General features: G+C 41.5%; 1 protein-coding gene across 1 annotated transcript in view; it reads left to right on the top strand.

Annotated features, from left to right (window-relative positions):
- The window catches only part of LOC113898713 (gametogenetin-like), a 55,214-nt gene extending 32,085 nt beyond the window's left edge, over positions 1 to 23,129 (top strand). The window contains exons 3-4 of the mRNA XM_027552127.1: positions 19,393 to 19,600; positions 22,414 to 23,129. Coding sequence (XP_027407928.1) covers positions 19,393 to 19,600; positions 22,414 to 22,417 — 212 coding nt within the window. The 3' untranslated portion in view covers positions 22,418 to 23,129. The remainder of the gene's footprint in view (positions 1 to 19,392; positions 19,601 to 22,413) is intronic.
- The last annotated feature ends 326 nt before the right edge of the window (positions 23,130 to 23,455 follow it).

The raw sequence follows: 23,455 nt of genomic DNA, 5'->3' as shown, positions 1-23,455 counted from the left end.
GACTCCTTGGTCAGAGACAGGACTTTATTATAGCACAGCAGGCATCCTAAGTTTCATATTCTCATTTGTTTCCCTTGGTCCCTGAACATGATGGAGGTATTGCAGAGTGGATCCAAGTTGGATGTCACACACACTATGGATCTGGATCACAGCTGAGGAACCCTGAGCTGAACCTCTCAACTTATAGCTGCTAGCAAATCTGTCCAAACTTTGCCCTGGAAGGAGCCATTCTATTTTCCTGGCCAGGAAACAAAGCTATGTTTTGTCCTGGAGGGTGACACTAATAGCATCAAAAGGCTGCTGCTGCTACTTGCTTCAGTCGTGTCCGACTCTGTGCGACCCCATAGACGGCAGCCCACCAGGCTCCCCCGTCCCTGGGATTCTCCGGGCAAGAACAGTGGGGTGGGTTGCCATTTCCTTCCCCAATGCATGAAAGTGAAAAGTGAAGTCGCTCAGTCATGTCCAATTCTTCGTGACCCCGTGGACTGCAGCCCACCAGGCTCCTCCATCCATGGGATTTTCCAGGCAAGAGTATTGGAGTGGGGTGCCATCGCCTTCTCTGATCAAAAGGCTACTGGATATACAAATATCCTTGGAAAGCTAGTCTGAAACAAAATTGTTACAAGACATGCAAAAATGCCATGGAAGATTGTCTTTTACTGAAAACTCTCATGTTCAAGAGGTCTCTCTAGTGGTTGGAATTTAAATGCTTACCATCTCCATGAAAGCATTGCTTGAGTCTCACATCCCCAGTAGGTTTTCCTCTGAGAGTTGTTCTTCTCCCAGTTGTTTTGCCTGGCCTTATGGGGTCCTGTCTTATACATGTGCATCTTAATATTCAAACGAACACTTGAGATGACCCTTGTGCAGATTTCTGGAACTCTGTCTCTACACACCTCTCTCCTCCCTGGTACTCTGCTTCTCAAACTGTGTTTACTTCCAGAGTTCCAGTCTCTCTTCAACTCAGCAAAACCACTGTGCTCTGCTTGAATTCTTTTTCTTTGTAATGTCAATTCACAAAGAACCTCCAGGCAGAAAGCTGGGGCATTTGAGAACTCTATTCGTTTGTTTTCTCTTCCCAAGGAACAGAGTCCCATGCAGCCTGTTGAACTTCTGACAATTGTTTTATATATATATATACACACATATATATACATATATATATACACACATGTTTTTATTTTTATAATTTTTTTATAACAGGAGATCTAGTCTGGTACTGGTTACTCCATCATTGCACAACTATCTTTTTTTAGCATTAACTTCTTTATGTGTTTTGGGATTTTGATGTGCACAATCACTGAGTGGGAGATATTTCCATTATTCTTTCTTACTCCATCTCCAATTTAATGAGTATTTTCATCTGCCTTTATCTCCATTCCATGCTCCAGTCCAGAAACAAGATCTTAAGATGGCTTTAGAGGGTTCCTGCTCCTTATCAATGCCAGGACTATGTCTAATGTAGTAACTGAGCCAGCTGGTATCTCAGTTCATTTGCTGTAATGATGGTGTGTTTTTTTTTTTTTTTTGTCCTTTTGCTTTCTTGGATCCACTACTTCTGATAAATCCACAGCTCCAGGCAATATACTGGCAGCAGTTTTATCCAGCTCCCTTTCTGGCGCTGGGAAAAGTTAGGTGACAAATCATCACTGTTACCCAGAACAAAGAGATTTCCTGAAACTCAGGATTTTCACTGGTAAAGCAGAGAATGTCCTGGAGAAACCAGGATGGTTGGTGTGTTCCAGTTCCTGGCTTTCAGAACAATGCTAGCTTTGGTCTCTGTCTTGACTAGAGCGTTTTAGCCTTGGTGTTCCACCAGAGCTGAATTTCCCGTTGCCACCAGCTGTTTCAAGGCCCAGGCCTTGGTGGGCTGCAGCTTTAGCTCAGCTCACTGCTTTGCATTTCTGTTGTGTTTCTAGTGCATAAAGATGTTTATCTCATTTTTTTGAGACCAGCAATGACCTTTGGCTTTCTCTTTTTCTATTTTATCTGCATTACCATGCGTTTAAAGCATACAGGATGAACTGAAGCATGAATTCACTTTGCCACCTGACTGGAAATTCTACCGATTCTTTTTCAATTTGGTACTGACTTAATTTAGGAAATAATGTAATGGAATAGCCTGCTTTATTTAGAAGCCATTCCAGTCATTTTGTGGGACCTCAAATCACAGAAATCCAGGTGAATAGTCACTGTCCATAGAGTGGCTGTATTCTTTGAGGGCACTGTAACTCAGTACTTAAGTTAGCATAGATCAAAGGAGAAACAGCATTCTGACTTTGCTCCATTCTACTACTTATGGTTAATGACAATGGCATCAATACTGCTTTACTCTCATCTCCATTTCCACTTTGAATTCTTCTCCATTAATTTCTTATTCATATCTTCCTGAAGACACAGAAGAAAGAAAGTCAAAGGGAGGTTGAGGCAGTGGTTTCCAGCCTCTTTCTTATACAGCAGCCTTCAAACTGGTTTTGGAGGACGTGGATTCTCAGACCCTTGGACATAACTAGTGACCTCCCACGTAGTTACTACCCTTGAAATTGAACAAAAGGAGCAGAATAAGCTTTTTTGCCTCCCCATTTGCCTCAAACTATGCTCTGTCTTTATTCTTTTTGATGAGAAGATTTTTTTTTGACAGTTTTCAGCCTTTTGCTCTTCATTGACAGTGACAATCCCATTAGTTGTCTTGCAGATTTGCACTGTGATTTACAGTAAGCATTTAAACTATTTCCACTGGATTAATGAGTTTTTGAACATAGAGGTTTTCACATTTCAAACCCAAGTATCTAAATATCATGCAAACAAGCTTCCGTCATAGTACAATACCAGTGAAGTAGCAAAAATTGTTTCTAGAGCAAAGTAGTTCACACAACCATTTTAACTCCACTTAGAAAAATAGTCCCATTCCCAGCTTTGGCTTCTGTTTTTAATTGAAGTGGTAGAAATGTGTACGTGGCCATTCACATTGAAACATTTAAAAATTGGTATCTTTACAAGCTAATCTATTTTTAACAAAAATAAATATGAGTTAACTGCTCACATGATGGAATTAAATATTTTCTGGGAAGTAATTCAGTGAAGAACAGGGAAGCCTGGCATGCTGCAGTCCACGGGGTTGCAAAGAGTTGGACACGACTGAGCAGCTGAACAACAACAATTTAGTAAAAACCAAATGATTCAAGAAGTGATCACCTTATTGTTTTATTGAGTTTTTTTGTTGTTAAAGAAACTAGTTGGACCACGCTTTTGGGGATATCTTAAAATAACTCCATAGGTAGCTGGTTGGAGACTCTGATGGGGGTGGAGGGGAATAGAAAAGTTAGAAAATGAAACAGAGAACTATCATTTAGTAATTGAGAACACACACTTATTTAACTAGGACTAAATATTGCCAGAGCAAGTCCTGTGCTAAAATTAGACATTGGGGTTGGTCCAATAGCAGCACAAGTTATAATCCTTTAGAAATCATAGCCTGTTGGTTCAAATCAGGACATTGCAATGTGAGAATATAAAGCACACATGTCTTCATTACAGGACAGTAGAGTTACCAGAGCTAGAACTACTTCTACCTAAAGGTTGGATTTTAATTTTTTCTTTTTTGCTTTTCTTTCATATATGAGAAGACCTCTTGAAAATATTTAATTTCCTAGTGCTCTTGCCCCATGCATCAAATGTGTGTATACACACACACACTCATGTTTAGGTAGGTCTTGGGAACAATATACTAGAACCTAAGAAAATTTATGGGAAAGGTAATGTTATCACATAGTGGAAAGAGAATATGTCTTGGAATTAGACATACCTTCCTGTGAATCCTAGCTCCATCATACTCTCTGAAACCTGGGAGAAAGCAATTTGTATGGACCTCAGATTTTTTTATTTGGTTTTTTAAAAATCAGAAAATGTCAGGTGCTGAGAAAATGTTTTCCTCTCTCCCATCTGTACCACCATCAGAGGACATTTAGATAGATAGCTAGATAGAATTTTATTAACTTCATATTTATTGTGTGCCAGGCACTGTGGTACGTATTATCTCATTTAGTCTTGACACACCCATAAAGTAGTGAAGCTTTAACAGCCCTTATATATGTCTTTAGGCTTTGCTTGCCTAAAGGATCATGCTAGAAAGTGACAGAACCGAGACTAGAGTGCTCCTAACCACTATGATTTCAGCCTCACAAAAAGTCAAAACTTAAAGATATCCTATCAATGAAATGCAGTGAGAAATGTAACAACAAACCATTAGTTTCTCAGCAGATTTACCTTTTTTAACCAAATTTAATTTTGATACATGTATTAGTTTGTCAGGGCTGCCATACAAAATACCACTGACTGTGTAGCTTAAACAACAGAAGGTTATTTTCTCACGATTCTGGAGGCTCCAAGTCCAAGATGAAGGTGTTGGCAAGTTTGATTTCTTTTCATGCCTCTCTCCCTGGGTTGCAGGTGGCTGGCTGCCTTCTCTATATCCTCACATGATCATCCCTTTATTTTTCTGTGTACTAACCTACTCTTCTAGTCATTTTGGATTAATGACTCCATTTTGACTTAATTACCCCCTTTAAAAGCCCTGTCTCTAATAGATGTAGTCACATTCAAGGTCTTTGTGGTTAGAGCCTCAGCATATGAATTTGAAGGAACACAATTCAGCCCCTAACAAGGCATATATCGCAAAAACCATGTGATACCAAATGAAAAAGAAAACAAATCTGCTCCCGTGAATGTTTGCTATGTGTCAAACATTGTTCAAATATGTGTTTACACATATTTATTTAATCCATACAAGCTAAGTACTATTTCTAGCCCCATTTGGTACCAAGAGGTTAGGTAGTTGTCACATGCGTGTGTTTGTGCTAAGTTGCTTCAGTTGTGAAGCAACTCTTTGAGACCCCTGTGGAGTCTCAAAGCCCACCAGGCTCCTCTGTCCATGGGATTCTCCAGGCAAGAATACTGGAGTGGGTATCCATTCTCTTCTCCAGGGGATCTTCCTGACCCAGGGATCAAACCGGTGTCTCCTTGTGGCCTGCATTGCAGGTGGATTCTTTACTGCTGAGCCATCTGGGAAGCCCATCAAGTCACATAACTAGTAAGTAATAGGAGAACATTTGAATCCACAGAGCCTGACACTAGAGTCTGTACTCACACGGCCCCTTCTCAACTAGAAGCATCCTGTTTGGGCCAAAGAAACAGAAAACACAGTAGTATCTATTTGAGTAAAATGATGATTTAACTTCAAAAGTCTGTATATGTTTAGTTAGCAATTACTAGGCTGTCCTACATGAAAGATAGTGAAGCAGCTTTATTCCGTGTTTATAGCTGAAGTGTACATTGGAAGGACTGATGCTGAGGCTGAAACTCCAATACTTTGGCCACCTCATGCGAAGAGTTGACTTATTGGAAAAGACCCTGATGCTGGCAGGGATTGGGGGCAGGAGGAGAAGGGGACCACAGAGGATGAGATGGCTGTATGGCATCACCGACTCGATGCACATGAGTTTGGGTGAACTCTGGGAGTTGGTGATGGACAGGGAGGCCTGGCGTGCTGCGATTCGTGGGGTTGCAGAGAGTCGGACACGACTGAGAGACTGAACTGAACTATGGCTGAAGTAATAAATCAGTCACTTAGAAAATGGCGAAGAAAAATTCTAAGTTAATTTCTTGCATCCTGCTCTATGTAATGAAGGATTAATACAAAGTATTATATTTCTCTTCTAAATCTTCAAAGGAAAATAGTACCCATAATGAAGCATTAATATTTGAAGACCTAGGACACATATGCTTCACTTCTAATTTTTCTCCCATGTGGGCATCATTCCTGCTTCAGTCCATTAACTGAAGCAAGAAAAGAAGCCGAGTTCCATGTCTGGAAATGTTGGTCTTAGGGATAGCAATATGCTCCTTGCAGCCACTGAAGTCTGTAAGTCTACAGAAGCAAGAACTTGCAGCCAAACGTGACTAGAAAAAGAAATTGTAAACTACCCCACCCCCTCCCAGAATCCCCCAGACAGTTAGGAAGGAATGTAGGGCTCCCACTGCACAAAGGAACAGGATTTGAGCTGATTTTGTTGAGTCTCAAAGGACAGTGTTCTTCAGCTCCCATCTGGTTTAAATCCAAAGTGAACAAAAGAATAGACTCAGAGTTAGGAGTCAGATCACTGCTGTGGTACTCTCTTTGCCAGTCATTTTAGTTTGTCAACAGAGCCTTGGCCTTCAAGATGCTTACAGTTCGGTGATGAGGATGGGGGTGTTTACAAAGTTGTGATAATGAGTGTTTACAGAGCACCACAGTCAAGTTCCAAGTTGAACATAATCCATATGAAAATGAAAACTGGAGATACTTGTCACAGCAGCTCAGGATTTTAGAGGCCACTGCTGACTGGAGTTATCAAGGCAAACTCAATGGAGAAAAGTTGAGTGTTGAGATAGGCCTCGAAAGTAGGATTTGCTGGGTGGGGGCCAGTGAAGGCGTGTTAGAGGATTCAGTAGCAGCTGGGGCACAAAGGCAGGAGTGAGGGAGACAGGCAGGACAACAAAGAAACTTTGTCCCTGGAACAGACAGATTTGGGGGAGTTATGGGAAATATTTTAGGACTAAACAGACTGGGGTCAATTGTTCTGTTAGTTGAATTGCCAACTGAAATTATCTCAGTTCTCTGAACATGTTGGTTAGAACACATCTCAACAGAACGAAGTGCTTTGCCCCTACTGTATAAAAAAGATAATGAATAAGAACCTACTGTAGAGCACAAGGAACTCTACTCAGTACTCTGTAATGGCCTATACGGGAAAAGAATCTTAAAAAGAGTGGATGTGTGTGTGTCTAACTGATTCACTTTGCTGTGCCACAGAAACTAACAGCATTGGAAAAATCAACTATACTCCAATCAAAAGAATAATGAAAAAAGAACTCAGAGCTTTGCATTTAGTGGCACGTTTGTTATCCTTAAGGCTGCTCAGACTACAACACGCTCTGTGGACCACTGTCCCTCCAGATTTGTGTCATGCCTAATTGAGCTGGGAGATGGTGCACCTGTTGGCTCTAGGCCTGCACAGACTCAGCCTGGCAGGAGGGCTCGGAGCAGCTCACGTGGTTCAAGTGCCCAGCCGGAGTCAGGAGGAGGGTGCCGCTGCCCCAGGAAGGCACATAGCCTCAGAAATGGCTTCTCCTTTTTTGAATCAATGAGATACGCATTCTCTGTCTGCATTTGATGAACCTTCAGAGGGGAGAGCTCTAGGGAATTCTGCGCTCTCCACTTCCCTTCCCACCTCCAAGGCTGTCTTGTAGTAGAAATTTTAGTCTCACAGACCTTTGACTTCTGACTCGCCTGTGTGATGTTAGACAAATGACTAAGTTTTTTGAGCTTGTTATATTTTTTAAATCTGTAAAATAGCCCAGTAACTATGAGGTTACTCTTCATTCTCTTCCTCTTTTGTGACTTCTCTCAGTTGCTGACGTTTTGGAAGAACATCTTTTTCTGATCATAAATGCACTCAGCTATCAAGGAGGTAAAAACTCTACCATTCAGGACACTTAGGGATCCTGAAGGAAACATGGGGGTGGGTGGAGTTGGCCTACCCCTCCCCGCCTCCCAACCCTGTATTTATTTCCTCAGGATAGGATTTCAAGTCAACTGGAGCCACTCCTCAGGATAGCACAGAGCTCAACAGGATCCAGAGTGCTTGGAAGTCATCTCAGAGTAGAGGGATCAACTATCCTTATTTGTATTGAGTTTAAATGAAGAAACAATGGCCTAAAGCCATTATGTGGCCTAAAGCATATAAAAATTAAGGTTACATGTGACAAAGCATTTTATGAGTTCCGAAACAGTTAGGCAAGGCCATAAACTATCGTATTACTAAATTGCTACCATTTCTAACGTTCAAGGCTCCCAACTACAAGTTTGTCCTTAGAAATTGCAATGTGCTCTTGATAATTTGAGTGTACCCGATTGTCCTTCCAGCTAAGAAGCACGTAGGGTTTGCTGGTTAGTATTTTGCCTATATTTGAATCCTAAAAATAACCTCCTCATGAGAACAGGATGAGCTTTGTGAAGATTATATTCCAGTTGGTTAGAAATGGAAGGCACATTTTCCCCATTGCCTCCTGCCTTTCATTTCTAAACACATTTGTCTCTACTCTGAAGCAGAGGAGACTATGAGAGCAGCTGCAGTGAGCAGCTGTAGAATCTTCTGTCATCTGCTCTCTGGCTTTTCAGACTTTGTCCCATCCTCTGCTCCCAGTTGTCCTTTTCTTTCTTTTTAAAATCACCTGCCCTCCTCAGGTCCGGGCCCTGTCCCTGCGGTGCTTTTAGGGGATTTTTGCCTGGTGTCCCCCTCGCTTTTACCATTCTTTATAGTTAAAAGAAAAAAAATCACTAGTGAAAACATTTTTATCTTATGAAAAACCACTGGAAGCGGGGAAAAGTCTATCAGCCAATACAGAGCTGCTTGCTGCCGCCCCCACGAGTTCTGCTTGTCGTGTTTGGCGGTGATCTTTTCCGTGGGCTGCCATTTCAGTACAACATAAAGCTCTAATTTTACATTTGCATGCAGAGGCCAGATGCTGATGACTCTGCGCGGGGAAGCCCTCCCCAGGATTACCTTGAGAGAGATGATTTATGCATCCTGTGCACAGTCATCAGCTCTCCAGAGGCCCTTCCCCCCGACTCCACACACAGTGCCGGGGGAATGTCGGAGCCCCTCCCAGCAGCCCTCTTGGCGCACAACAACCCATGACAACCGGCAGCAACTGAACACTTTTTTTTTCCTTCCTAATGTGTCGTTAGTTGAGCGTAAGCTTCTCTCTAAGGTCGCTTATGCGAGCTAGTGCAGGACAAGTGTCTTCGCATAATATGTCAATGTAATTTATGTTCCATGGCTTTTAGGGATGATCTGACTCTTCTCAACTGGTCCTTTGAATGTTGTTTGATTTTGAATGCTTAGAAAATGGGCTTGCATTCCTTTTCTCCTTTTGAAAAAGCTATTATGTGGTTTTGAAACATACCTATTTTAGATCCCACATAATATATCATCCGAATACTAATTTAAAACAAAATAATATTTAATATCTCTGATTTATAACACGTTACATGCACCAAGCATAGAAAGTAGGTAAAAACGAATTACATGTTTTAGTTTACTATGTTGGCAACAGAGAAGCCTGCCTGAAAAAAAACAATATAAATCATTTTTTACCACCGCTCTCTGAATATTTGGGGGTTAATGAAATCAAAATTGTATCTGTCAGAACTGCCAGTAATATCTTCAGTTTTCACCAGCTGCACTTCCCTTCTCTCCCTCCATATCTTTAGACTCAGGGAAGAGCAACACAGGTTCCACAATAAACAAAAGCGAAAGAAAAGAAAGAATTTGTAAAGTTTCTTTTGGTGTGTAAGAGGATGGATCCTAGCGTGAACAGCATGTAAGCACGTGGACAAAGCACACCTAAAATAAGGCAGTGCACACGCACCAGACTACATATGTGGATATGTGTGCACCTGTGCGTGTGCCAAACCACCCATTTTCTCACATAAGCATAGCAGTTTCACTACCTCTAGGTAAATGTATTAATTCTTTATGTGAAAAAGAAAACCCAACACTAAACTGCCTTTATAAGTATCACAAAAAACACTAAGTGTATCTTTGTTTAGGAATGTAAAAATACTGTGCTTGGAAATGCCAGCTAACTAGTGAAGTGCAAGTTGCTCAGTTGTGTCTGACTCTTCGCGACCCCACGGACTGGAGCCTGCCAGGCTCCTCTGTCTGTGGAATTCTCTAGGCCGGACTACTAGAGTGGGTAGCCATTTCCTCCTCCAGGGAAGTCTTCCCAACCCAGGGATCAAACCAGGTCTCCTGCACTGCAGGTAGATTCTTTACTGTCTGAGCCACCAGGGAAGAGCTGAGAGTAAATACTTTGTGAAGAATAGAGAAGACACTAGAACAGTTAAACCTTAGTTGGCCTGGGCCAAGTGTGAAAATGCAGAATCACAAAAGGAGCCAGAAGGATTTGATTAAGCTTCCATAAATCAAATCTTAGAGACATGAATCCCCTTGGTAACATCCTGGGTCAAGTGGTCATCCGCCCTGGTTTTAAATACTTCTGGTGTAAAGATACTCATTACTGCCAGTGCAACCGGCCTCCAGTTCTTTATTTTCTTTTCCTTATTATTTACACAAAACACTTTTTTTAAAAAGTGAAAGGTCTAGGGAGCTATACATGGGGAAGCCTCCAGTTGTTATTTAGGAACAATAAAGTTATCTGTACCTATATACATTCATTTGGTTTCTCCTTCTTTCCCTTCAACCCACAAAAAACACATCTAATTCCTCCTTCAATCCTTCAAATATTTGAAAACAACCATCATGACTCATAACTATCCCGTGACTGACCTGGATGGTCTCCTAAACCCGTCAGCCAGGATCTTTGTCCATCCACACCTCTCAGAAGCTGAAAGATCTCCATCCCCAAAGTAGATAGGTGGTGGTGACTTCTCAGATGACTGGCCTGTGATGTGATTATTCTGTGTTGATGAGTTACTCTTGAAGACCCTCGAGCCGGAGAGGGAATATCCTAAACCGAGAGAGTCCAGGAAAGAGCCTGAGTCTTAATTAAGGTGATGGCAGCAAGGCCCTGTAATACTTCACCTGTGCCAAAAAAAACCTGAAAAAACCCAAAGCTATTACTTCACATCATTGCCATTGAACCAAGCCTGCAACTTTGGAGTTAGGACCTTGAGCTCTATTTGTACCACCAGCTCTGCCAGCAGCTGGTTGTGTTCCCTGGAGAATTACTGCCCACCTTTCCAGAGTTGTCTGTGATGTTCAGAGGCACATGTCACATTTCTGCCTAGAACTGTGCCCCGCCCCACCCCGACTCCTGGCCTCAGTTTAGATGTCATTTCCCCAGGGACACTTCCCTGACTCGCATCCCTGCCCCAACCTGAGATGGCCTCTGTCTTCCACTGTACCCCATGCTCTGTTGTAACCTCACTTCCTTGTGTTTTAATACTGCATTCACTTGTCTGTGCCCACTGTCCTGGAAGTTCTTTAAAGCTAAGGACTCAGGCCTGGTCTCCAGTACTTAGCTCAATGCCTGGTACCTACCAGAATCTAGAAAATATGTTGGGAAAAAAAGGAAGGAAAGAAAAGACTAAAAGGGAGAAGACAAAATGAGGAAGTTGGGGTATATTATCTATCTAGATTCTTACAGCTAAAACTCTGCAATTCCTTGGGGGTTATTTTTATTTGTTTTAAAATATTTATTTGGCTGTGGCATGCGGGCTTTTAGTTGCGGCATGTGGGATCCTGCTCCCTGACTAGGGATTGAACCTGGGTCCCCTGCACCAGGAGTGTGGAGTCCCAACCACCTGACCACCAAGGAAGTCCCTACAATTCCTTGTTCTTAAGTTCCATCTTTAAAGTCAACCTCAGGCTTTTAGAAATTCAGATTTTCTCTAGTAGGAGGGTAAGTTTCAAGTGACTACACCAAATTAGAAAAGCTATGAATATTTACACATGTAATACAATTTTAGGACTGAGATTTAAAGTTCATTTAACATGCCCAAAGTTTGTATTGTGAGGAAACTGAGGCACAATGAGATTAAGTTATTTGTGCATACCCACCTGGTTAGAGGAAAACCTGGTTTCAGACACTGATCTTGGTCCCTGCTGGGCTGCATCCCCCAGCCCTTCAAGTCTTGTAGTTGTCCAGCCTCCAAGACTGAAGAAAGGGCCCAGAGACAGCGATAGGGACATAAGTGGTTTATTGGATAGGCGGAACTTACACAAAGGAGCCTGGAGCGACACCCCACCATGTGTGGCAGATGGCGGGTAGGACATCAGCAGTCTTCACTACTCGGCAAGAGAGAAGGCTACCATTTATAGGGGGAATTGACATCAAGTGGGCTCACCAGCTACCAGAGACTATTTAAGCGCTATAATTAAGCGGATTATACAGTCATGTGAGAGAAACAGGCACTAGTCAAGCGAGGGATGTACAGAGAGCAAGAGAACAGCCATCTTGAATGGCCTAACCATACAGCCCCCAAACCCGGATGGCTAATCTCTAGTCTTCCTTTTTGAAAGAGCTGCTACAAACACAGCTACAAATGGAAGTGACAGATGTTTCCTCCTTTATGTTATGGTTATATCAATGTACAAGTTTATGGCTGTAAATTAAACTTTGAGAAATACCCTCCTCTGCTTCTAGACAAACTAATGAAAATTATATCTCTTTTCTCCCAGGAATGTGGGAGAATGTTACCGTGCTTCACCAGGTGACTCCTGTACGTTGTTTGCTAAGCAGAGTTGCAGTCACATGAATTGCTTTCAGCCAGGTTCAGTACCAAAGCTCAGTGTTCTGTTGTCAAGCCATAGGGTAGTAATGCCATGAGACCAGCTTCTTGGCAAGTAGCCCTGAGGTGCAGCTGTGAGGTGACCCAGTGCAGGCTTGAGGCCAGAGCTCAGTGCCAGAAACTGGAGCCAAACACTGGAACTAATTCCCAGGGCACTGAATTGGTTGCAATTAAAATTTTAGATGAAAAGATTTTTTGTTTACTCTAAAAGAACCACTTCATTTCATAAGCTCATAGGAAAGTTAGATGCTTTGCCATTATGCATGAAATATTTTCCAGAGGCCAAATCTTTGAAAAAGAAGAAGAGGAAGAAAGAGGAGAAAAAGAACACTTTAGATTATTTAAGAAGTCATGAACATATTTCTTGAAAGCAACATCTTTCATTAGATATGCTAACTGAAGAAATGTTCTTTTTCTGACTTGGGGTATGCTGTGAAAGTTGTAAGGTAGAGTTGGAGTAGAAGTGGTCAAGGTGATGGTAATGATTGAACCAAACTCTGGACCCATACAGATCTGAATTAAGCACCCAGCCCCAGCACTTCCTAGCAGCTGACCTTGGGTAATATACTTAAGCCTGGAGACTGTGTTATGTATTGGGGTTAGTAACTCTTCCTCTCATGGGTAGTATGGATGGGGCTCAGACACTGCTCTTCCTCTCATGTCAGCCTATCCCTAGGGTGCAGGTCCTCACCTCACTGATGAGACAAGGAGAAGCTGCTGAGATCCCAGTAGTTTTAAGCCACCAGCTTTAAGCTGTGGCAGAAATCCATCATGAACACTCACTAATTCAGCAGTTGTTGGCTTAAGACATACAAATTGGTTTAATTCTTAGGAAACTGCTTATCAGGGCAAAGAGGAAAAAGAAAAGTGGTTGTCATGTTCCTGATAAGTACTCCATGTCTCGCTGTCCCACTTATTAGTCAGGTGGCCTTGGACAGTCACTTATCCTGTCTGAGCCTTGGTCTCACCCCAAGGTTGGGGTTGCAATCTAGAGGTTGGGGATGATAACACAGACCACACAGTGTGGCTGTGAGGTGATGCAGTGTGTATAAGCCAAGTTGGGAACACAAAAGATGTTCAGGAACCTTTACCTTCTATCTGACCTCCTGCAACATGTCCATGTTTAGGAATGCCCTTTCAATAACCCCTGGGGGGCAAAGAGTGAGATCATTCCACAGTGATAACTCATGGTATTCTATATACTCTGCCCTTGCTTATATTCAGGTTTTGGAAAACACGTGCCATATTTACTTAAGAAGCTTCCCCACCTCTTTGTAGCTATTAAAAGACTAGGGTGGAAAGGGAAAATCAGAAGTTGTCCCTGATTTATCTGTGGCTGAAGGAGGAACTAAGGAGGTCCAGCAAGTATCATTATTTCTTCCTCCAGGTGAACTGATGAAGGAAAAGGCTGAGTCATGGCCTGGGTGGCCAAACCGTGTGCTTCCACTTTCATTAAACAGTTATCTGGTGTTTAAAGAGCGGTTTAAAGATGGTTGACAGTCATCATGGCAACCAAGAAAATAGTATGTGACCCAAAAAAACTACATTTCATTAAACTTGGAAATGAGGACGTATATGTGTAGGATTTAATTATTATTTTTTAGAAATTAAGGAAAATCATCCATTCATTCAGCCTTCGAATATTTATTGGCAGCTACAATTGTGACAAACACCATTCTAGGTACTGAGGATACATTGATAGCTAAAATAAAAATTCCTGCCTTCCTTCAGTTTCTATTTTGGTGGGAGATGTAGAGAGCAAATGAGATAAATTAGTAAGATATATAGTATACTGGGAAGTAGTTAGTGCTAAGGGGAAAAATAAGGCAGAAAGGGGAACTATAAAATATCAAGAGGAATGTTAGACGTGTCCAGGGAAAGTCTCATTGATCAGGTGCTTAAAGTGAAGACCTAATGGAACAGACAAGCCAACCTGAGGATGGCTGTGAAACAGCTTTCATGACAAAGGTCCTGAGATGGGGGGGTGCCTGGTGTACCTGAGGAATGCCTGGAGGCCAGAGTGCAAGCTGAGCAGGTAGGGAAAGAGATCAGGTCAGAGAGAAACAGCCCAGTTGTATGGGGCCTATAGACATGGTAAAGACTTCAGCTTTCACTGGGAGTAAGAGGGAAAGCTCTAGAGAGTTTGGGCAAAGGAAAGATATTATACAACCATTCTTACTGAGTGCTTGCTCTGTTAGATTCTATTTTATTTTTTAAAATATTTATTTATTTGACTGTGGCAGGTCTTAGATGCAGCTTACACAGATCTCCAATCTTCATTTTTCAGCATGCAAGCTGTTGGTTGTGGCATGTGGGATCTAGTACCCTGACCAGAGAGCCAACCCAGGGCCCCTGCATTGGGAGCATGGAGTCTTAGCCACTGGACCACGAGGGAAGTCCCTATTAGATTCTGTTTTAAATGCTTTATTTGTAATCCTTACAATTATCTTATGAAGTAGGACCCACTATCTTGTCATTTTACAGCTGAGAAAACAGGGCCAGAGAGGTTAACTAACTTGCATAAGATCACACAGCTAGCAGGGGTGTGGTGAAAATTTAGATCCTGGTCAACTCTTAACCATCTCATTTTCTCCCCAAATGCTTAAAAGACTGAGCCTGAGGCATTTTTTTTTTCCTTTATATTTGTATTTCCAGAACACACTAACAATGAAATCACTTCATACTCATTCATAGAGAACTTCTCTGTTCAAACTGATAAATATTCCCAATATTCTCCTTTATGATTCCAAGTTTTGTTTTTTTTTTAAAAGCCTTCAAATTAGCATATTAACAAGCATCTTGACATGTCTTGCTTTAATTATGCAGGCAGCGACTCCTTTTTTTGCTTCTAATGTAGAGGTTGATTGGGAAAATTTTTATTTTATTGCTTATGATCTTACCCTAGTGCTACCTAAATCACTGCTTTATGATTTGGCATCTATAATTTATCATTTTCCTCTGCTATTAGATGAAATGCCCTTTAAAGCATTCCATAGCAAGGTGAACACAAGTCAAGCTTGCAAAGTTCTGGAAAAAAGAATTGCAAAGAATCATTAAAGAATAATGAAAGTTGATTTAAACGGCATACAATATCAGGGCTGCCCAGTTTAACAAATATAATTATTCCAAGTCATTTTCAGAAGGCCTCCACATTTCAGCATCTAATTTTCATCATCTTTTAAGGAATAGCAACAGAAATACCTTACTGTTATAAAGACTCTAAAAGCTGACTTTTTATTTCATTTCTCTGGATTTCACTAAAGCTAAGCATGAAACAATAGACAGTTTAAAATATAGGAAACCCAGGTTCCTTTTACTATTGTGTGGCTTTAACATTCTACTGCTGTAGCCAAGAGTCCTTGGCTTCTGGGGCCAGCTGCCTTTTGCATGCTGATTTTGCAGAGAGAGTCTCTCAGGAGTTATTACTTTTGAGTAGTATCTACAATGACTTCAGTCTCTGCAGGAAGTGGAAGGCAGCAGAGTTTGGGAATGAAAACACTGAGGGAAAAATCTCTCCCGATAGAATCGTCAACTCAATCTAATTTTAGGTTTCAGGCAGACCACATAGCTGTACCTTCAGCTACCTGCAAACATATGTGTCTCAAGTGCCCTCACTGAAGGACTACAACCAGGACTTAGACAAAAATAATGAAGTTTTCTATCATAATGTTTTAGTAAAATAGGTGATGTGTGAGAGTGTGTGTGTGGGTGTGGGTGCACACACATGCAGGCAAACCATGTGTGTGTGTGCCACATTCAAATGTTGACAGCATTCAGAATAAGGGGAGATGGTCCAGAAGGGTTTCTTTCTATTTTTCACCAACTCTAATTTTTTCTTTCCAATGCTTCACAACCAAAAGGACTAGTAGACCCAGTCTCAAGACCTCAGAAACCATATTATTGAGTTATGTGAAACAGGAATTTGAGACATTTTTAGAAATCATTTTTATGTGGTAGCTGTTTTAATATAGAAACAACTAAATCAAAGCTAACAAAAGTCTTTTGAGAGGAAATGGTTAAAAGGGCATGTCTTTCCTTTTCTAAAAGGAAAACCACAGCAAGGAATTCCAATTAGGAATAAATTAAAGAGCACTACACTTTGCTGGAAGGGTCAGGAAGTCAAACTCTTGGCCTTGAGCTGCTTCTCACCCCCACCCCAGCTGACCCTGGGAACCAGTCACTCCCCGTCTCTGTGTGAACTCAACAGTGGCTGCCAAGTCTTGCCATTCCTCTGCAGAAAAGAGCCAGGGATTTTCACCAGAGGCCTCCTGCCAGCATCAGAGTCAGAAGGAGGTAGCCAAGGTGCCAGGGGGCTTTCTGGAGTGCCCCAATGCCAGCTTTCTGTCTACAAAGGACAATTCACTAAACTTGCTAAAGCCAAATCTGACATTTTAAAAAAGTCTTCAAAATAAGCCTCATATGCTGTTTTGCTACTAGAAGACTGGGCTCTCATTTCCCGGATTCTATTTTCTTAAATATAATTTCCTTAAATTCGGCAGCACTTTTAATCCATGACACTCACTGGTAGGCAAGAAAAACAATTCTGCTGTCTTCACAATTGATTTAAAGCTTACAGATGTGACATCTCCATACATTATGTTGTGGCTAATTGCCTTATACTAATATCTGAGTAATATATATATGTGTGTGTGTATATATATGAATATCCGTGTCATGCTTAGTCATCTCCGACTCTTTGAGACCCTATTAGACTGTAGCCCACCAGACTTTTCTGTCCATGGGATTTTTCAGGCATGAATACTGGAGTGGGTTGCTATTTCCTCTTCCAGATATATATATATATATAAATGTTCTTTAGGTAACCTGTGTAATTGACATATGGCTACTTGGGGAATTGGGGCTAAAAGTGAGGTACCCCAAACAGCTGAGTTTGATCAAGATGCCATGCACTCTTGACCTCTTTAATATGCTATTTTGCTCTTCTGACAGCATTCCAAATCTACTTGTCCTTTCAGGTCTAACTCAGTTCCTGCTTTCAGCTCAAATCCTTGCCTGACCATTTAAATTCTCATTGAGACCTCCCCTCTGGCACCACCTAAAGCCCTATTATCTTTGCTGCTACTATGGCATTTGGATATGTCATCATACACCATCACTTACTCACCAACTTCCAAGGTCTGTGTGCTCTCTCTTCAGCTCCCTGCACAGTGCTTAGCCTGATGCTCAGCCCATGGGGATGCTCTGTGGTACAAGTGAAGTGAACTGACTTACAGCCTTTTTCGTCATTTCCCCAATGCTCATATCTAGGACTAAAATTTGCATGATTGCTCTTTATTTCTCCATTCATTGTCCCTTAGTAACCCAGAAGCATCTAGAATGAGCTGGAAGTTAGACCACTACTGGAATAGATTGGTCACCTGTGTCTTTTTGGCTTGGATGTCACTGTTCCATACAATGCATGGAAATGGGAAACAAGTTACATCCCTTATGACTGCAGTCAATGAAAATAAAGAGGAAAATAAAATAATGGAGCGGAGAAAGAAAATATAGGAAAGAATGAGGGGAAAAGAGGTAGGGAAGAGGGAAAAAAACAAAAAACAAAAAAAACCAACCCACAATCCTACTGGATGATGTAAATTATTTCCTCTTTTAACGACAAAACATAAAGGCTCCTTGCAAGTGCATTTCATGGATGATTACTTGAACATCTTAATCATGTTTGCTCTTTGGGGAAATTGTATGCAGAAACCACTGCCTTTCCAGTTTGAATTAAGAATAAACTGGAAAGGCAGTTCCTCTGGGAGAAAGGAAAAGCAAAGCCCAGGAACACTGGTGCACTGTATGCGGCAGTAAGAAATGACAACTCGGAATCAGGCAGAGTTCTCTCTTGTGTGATCAGCTTGCTCTGCCCTCAATGAGTCCAAGAGATTTCACATTTTATAGGTTGAGCTTCCCACTGGCAGCAACTGAAGCAGTTCATTATGCACATCTGTCACGTGATCCACTTCATCAACCAAATGGAACTGGGAGAATAAGTCACCCTAACAAGATCCTTCAGTACACTCTTAAAAACTACTTACAGATGTACTCTTCCTCTGAGGGGATACAATGGGTTTCCTTGTACGGTGCCACACGATACAGGAAATGCATTATCCCCATCCAAATTCAGGCGTACCAGGAGGAAGCCTGAAAAGAAAGCAGCTCACAAAAGCATACACAGCTTTTGCAAAAGTCCTGAGAGGGGCTCATACACCAATTTATGATAACGGCAGATAAAACCTCAAGCCTGTGAAGCTCAGTTCATTACAAATGCTAATGTCCACACAGGGAAAGGAAACCACGTCAGCACTCAGCATCGACACAAATGCTGCTAATGCTTTTTATTTATGGTTGTCGCTGGGTCCCCTCAGCAGTATGCCAAATCTCCGTTTGTGTGGTAACTTTAACTATTTTATGTGCCTCCACGACTCACTGTGTTATGTGCCCACAGGCAATTTGTGCTTTCAAACTGTGTCTGGTGAGGCGAGCAGCCACACTGCTAATCTTGAATCAGGAACCATCTTGTTCCATTCAGATCACGTCAAACGAACACTTTTGTGGACACATCCAGGAATAGTTAACACCTGCCATTGTGAAATCTTCCTGTTTCAGTTGGGGTGATCAATTCATCATTCATTCGGTCAGGCGACAGATATTTATTGAATACCTACCACATGCCAGGCACTGTTTCAGGACCTGGAGATACAATAGTGAACAAAGCCCTACCATCAAAAAGATTACATTCTAGAGGGGAATAGGAAGAGACAGCAAATAAATATGCAATATGTCAGAGTGTTTCAGTCAGGATAGGCTAGTTGTTTTGTGGTTTTAAACAAGCCAAGTTCGATGGCTTGAAAAAAGAAGTTTATATCCCTCACTTACACAGTGTGTTCATCACCAACTCAATGGACATAAGTTTGAATAAATTCTAGGAGATACTGAAGGACAGGAAGCCTGGCATGCTGCAGTCCTGAGGTCCCAAAGAGTCAGACACAACTTAGTGACTGAAGAACAACAACGCGCTCTGTTCATTGCAGGCCAGCCGGAGGCTCAGCTCATGCACCTTCACTCTGGGGCCCAGGCTGCCTGGAGAAGCCCCATGTGGAGCACGGCCGATGTCTGCAGGAGAGAGAGGAGACAGAGCAGTGAACTCCGCACTGGCTTCCTCCTGAAAGCCACACACGGCCCTCCCCCTCACACAGCGCGGGAGAGAGCTGGGTACGTGGCTGCACCCAACGTCAACAGGTGAGGAAGAGCAACCACATGATGTGTTTAGGAAAATCAGACACATTCTGTGGTCAGAACTGTCCCAGTGATCATGACTGCAAGGAGGGGAAAAAAGGCAAAGTAAAGGAGCAGGTATCTGGGGAGGTGGTCTCTACTTGATAGAGATGGTCAGAAATGGTCTGTCTGATGTGGTGACATCCGAGGGAAGACCTCAAGAGAGAGAGAGAGTGGGGGTGTTCCTGCAGAGGATATAGCAAGGGCACAGGGTGCCTGGTGTGTTGGAGGAGCAGCAAGGAAGACTGGATGTTGGAGTGGAGTGAGCAAGGGGCAAGCTGGAGAAAAGTAGGTCAGAGAAGTAAGAGCAAGTTGTGGGACACAAGCCAGCACCTTGCTGTAAGGGCTGTGGCTAATGTAGGTTGCTGTAAAGATGTGATCTGACTGAGGTTTTGAAAGGATCCTGTGGCTGCTGTGAGGGCTGAAGCAGGGAGGAGTTCAGAGGCTCTTGCAATAAACCAAATAAGGCTAGAGAGGGGCCAGTGCTCAGGTTCTGGATGTAGTTTGAAGGTAGAACCAACAGAATTTGCCAGTGTATTGCTGGAAGAGAAAGAGAGGATTCGAGGCTGACAAGAGGTTTGTTTCTTCTGGTAACCCCCAGATACACATAAGGACTATACACGTGACTTTTGAGAATCTTTGAATTAGGCAAAATCATGTAACATACAACATCTCCCTGCAAATGAGTTGAGAGTTGAACAGCCAACTGGAGCTATAGATGCTGGGCAGTCAGCTTGATTCATAGACCAGCTGAGGGACTTCTCTCCCTCACTGGCCCAGTATCTAGTCTCTCTTATGGTTTTGATCTACATTACTTTGTAAAACCAGAGATGTAAGCTTCCTAATTACAAGCAAAACAGGGGCTTATGACTGAGTTACCCCAACCTCATCCCAGCCCTCCATTCCTCTGTGAACCTCAGATATCACTACCAAGAAACTAAGCCATACAACACAAGGTCTATCCTCAATAGACACTGGTATAGTGATGTGTCACCAATTCTCCTAAAAATAGGTTGAACAGAAATCTTAATAAATACAATAAACAACACATGGCTTCTGAATGGTGTTTCCCCACTTTCTGCTCACCCTGTCTTCCCGTCATGTGGCTCTCCTCACCACCACCACCTGTTAAATGGCCACTAGAGCCCCCTACTACAATCTCTTAGGTCTCCTCCAGCTTAGAAGAGCACAAGTTGAATGCCAAGTTTGCCGACTATAATAGAATGAATAAGTAAAAGTGTTTTTTAAAACAGCAATTTATAATCAAAAGTATGGGTTCATTCAAAAAAGATCTTCTTGAACTCCTACTATGTGGCACCTCCTCTTAGCACCGGAGGCACAGCTATGAATAGAACAGGTAAGTAATTTATAGTTGAAAACAAGGAAAGCATGGAAAAGTATTAAGAAAAGATAAACTTGCCACTAACTCACCGCTGAAACATCTTAGTATGTAACACTGCTAGTAACATCTTGGTGCCTAGTCTTTTTCTAAGCATACATATTATCCCTTCTTGCTTTTTGAATAAAATTTACAACTTTAGACTTACACAGTACATTTCTTTCTTTAAAATTTTTTCTTCTTATAAAAATAAATCATAGCAGATGCTCAGTAAGTATTTGTGAATGAACGAAAGAATTAATTATAGAAACTTAGTAGAATACAGAAAAGCAAAAAATCAAAACTGAATGTCACCAATAACACCACTACTAAGAGATAATTCCACTGTTAGTGGTTTGGGTTGTTCAGTACGGTTTCAAATAACCAACATATTTTTATGACATCGCTTCACAATAAATGAATATTTTGTAAATGACAGCTTTGTCTTTTTTACTAATTACAAAAGCAACCATACCATTGTAGATATTTTGTAAAATACTGAAAACAACAAAAGGAAAAACTAGTAGTCCCACTGCCCAGAGAATGCTGCTGTTAGCATTCTCCAATCTTTTGGAAATTTTTTTCCAATCTTTTTTTTTTTTGAGCAGTACAGTAGATTAGTTAAGAGCCTGGTCAAGTTACTCAGTCTCTCTGAGCCTCAGATTCCTCATCTGTAAAATGATACTAGTAATATCCACTCTGTAAGACTGGTGTGAAATGTAAATGAGATAAAATATACAAACTGCTTAGTTCAACATCTTACGCATACTAAGCACTCATATGGGAACTTTTACCATTTTGCAAGATATTCCTACAGAGTTGATCAGACTTCATATATGCATTTTTTATCCTTTTTAAAAAAGAAAAAGAAACATTGCTCAACCTCATTAAATTTTAAATTTTGAGACAATCTCACATTTTCGGAAAAGTTGCGAGTACAAAGACCTTTTCTCCCCTGAAACATATGCAAGGCAGCTGTTGATCTAATTCCTCCATCACTCTTGAATATCATAGCGCATGTTGACTCAGAGGCATTCCCCTACAATTCCAGTGCAAACAGCAAAATTAGGAAATTAGCATTGGTACATTGGGATCTAGCCCTAAAACTCCAGTAGTCAAGTTTCTCCATGGCTGAATGACATACTTTGTAACAAAAGGATTCCAGTTCTGAACCACACTATGCAACTATTCTCCACGTCTCCCTAGTCTCCTTCAGTCTGGACTAGTTCGTTCCTCCATCTTTCCTTGACTTTAATATCTTTGCGCTTTGAAAGAATATAGGCCAGTTGTTTCATGGAGTGTCCCTCAACTTGTATGTGATGTTTTCTCACAATTATGTCTTTATCAGCAATACCATACAGAAGTGATGCTATGTTCTCTGCTTATTGTATCTTACTAGGTAACATTCCTGCTTTGTACAACAACCTGTGCTGGGCCACTGGACCATCTTCCTACACAGCTACTCATCTCACCCCACCTGGGCTCTGAAATATCCTCTTCAGCCTGCCTGGATGCCAACATCTTGCACTAGGCTATCCCTTTGCAAGAACACTCCTCTCGCCCCATGTGAGCTCTGAAACCTCCTGCTGGGCTGTCCCTCCCACCCTCAATCCTCAGCCCACCTGGGCCATCCCGTGCTGGGCCACCCTCTCAGCCTGCTGTGGCTCTGATGCTGAGCTAAGCCGAGCCTCTGTAGGAGTGGCCTTCTCCTCCTGCATGCTTTTCTGGTGCTCCCATTCTATAAAGATTTATATTATCTGTGAATAATCAAAGTGTTTCCTCAAACTAGAGGTCTGTGTATGTATTATTGATGATCCATCAGTAATAACTTATTTTTATTTCAATGATGATCTAAAAAAACTTACATTATAAAATATAAGCGTATCTGGGATGTTCATTTTACAACCACATTTAGTGTTGGTGCTTTGTGTTTAAAATTGTGTTGGTACCATATGATTATTAATGTGGCAATATTTAACTTTTAAAGTGTCGGTAGTCTTTAGATTGGCATTTCTGGCATAAAAATACAAAAACCATCTTGATTTCTGTTTGATAAAAATTACATTGAGTTATCCTACCAATTAAAAAGCTAAAACTGCTCTTTTTCAGTGATGAGATTTGTGTCTTCTTTTATTTAATAAATTAATTTTGACTTTCCATCATAAAAATAACCATGCAACTTTAATTGTCACAGGCTAATGAGAAAAGAACGAGGCTGACTGACTTCATACACAAATGATACGTTATGTAAAGTGAAGGCCAAATGAATCATGGCACCACTACAAAGGAAGCTTTACAGAAGTTCAAATAAAGGAAAATAGAGAGAAAATTGAGTCATTACAGGTCTCTTGGTATCATAGGCTGAACTCAAAAGAAGCTAGACAAAATAGCCAGTGTATTCGGATTATTGGCAGATGTGTTTGTGTGTGTTGTGTTTATTT

The sequence above is a fragment of the Bos indicus x Bos taurus genome, chromosome 9 (assembly GCF_003369695.1).
Source record: "Bos indicus x Bos taurus breed Angus x Brahman F1 hybrid chromosome 9, Bos_hybrid_MaternalHap_v2.0, whole genome shotgun sequence".
Classification (NCBI taxonomy): Eukaryota; Metazoa; Chordata; class Mammalia; order Artiodactyla; family Bovidae; genus Bos; species Bos indicus x Bos taurus.
This window is presented reverse-complemented; position numbering and strand designations above follow the sequence as displayed.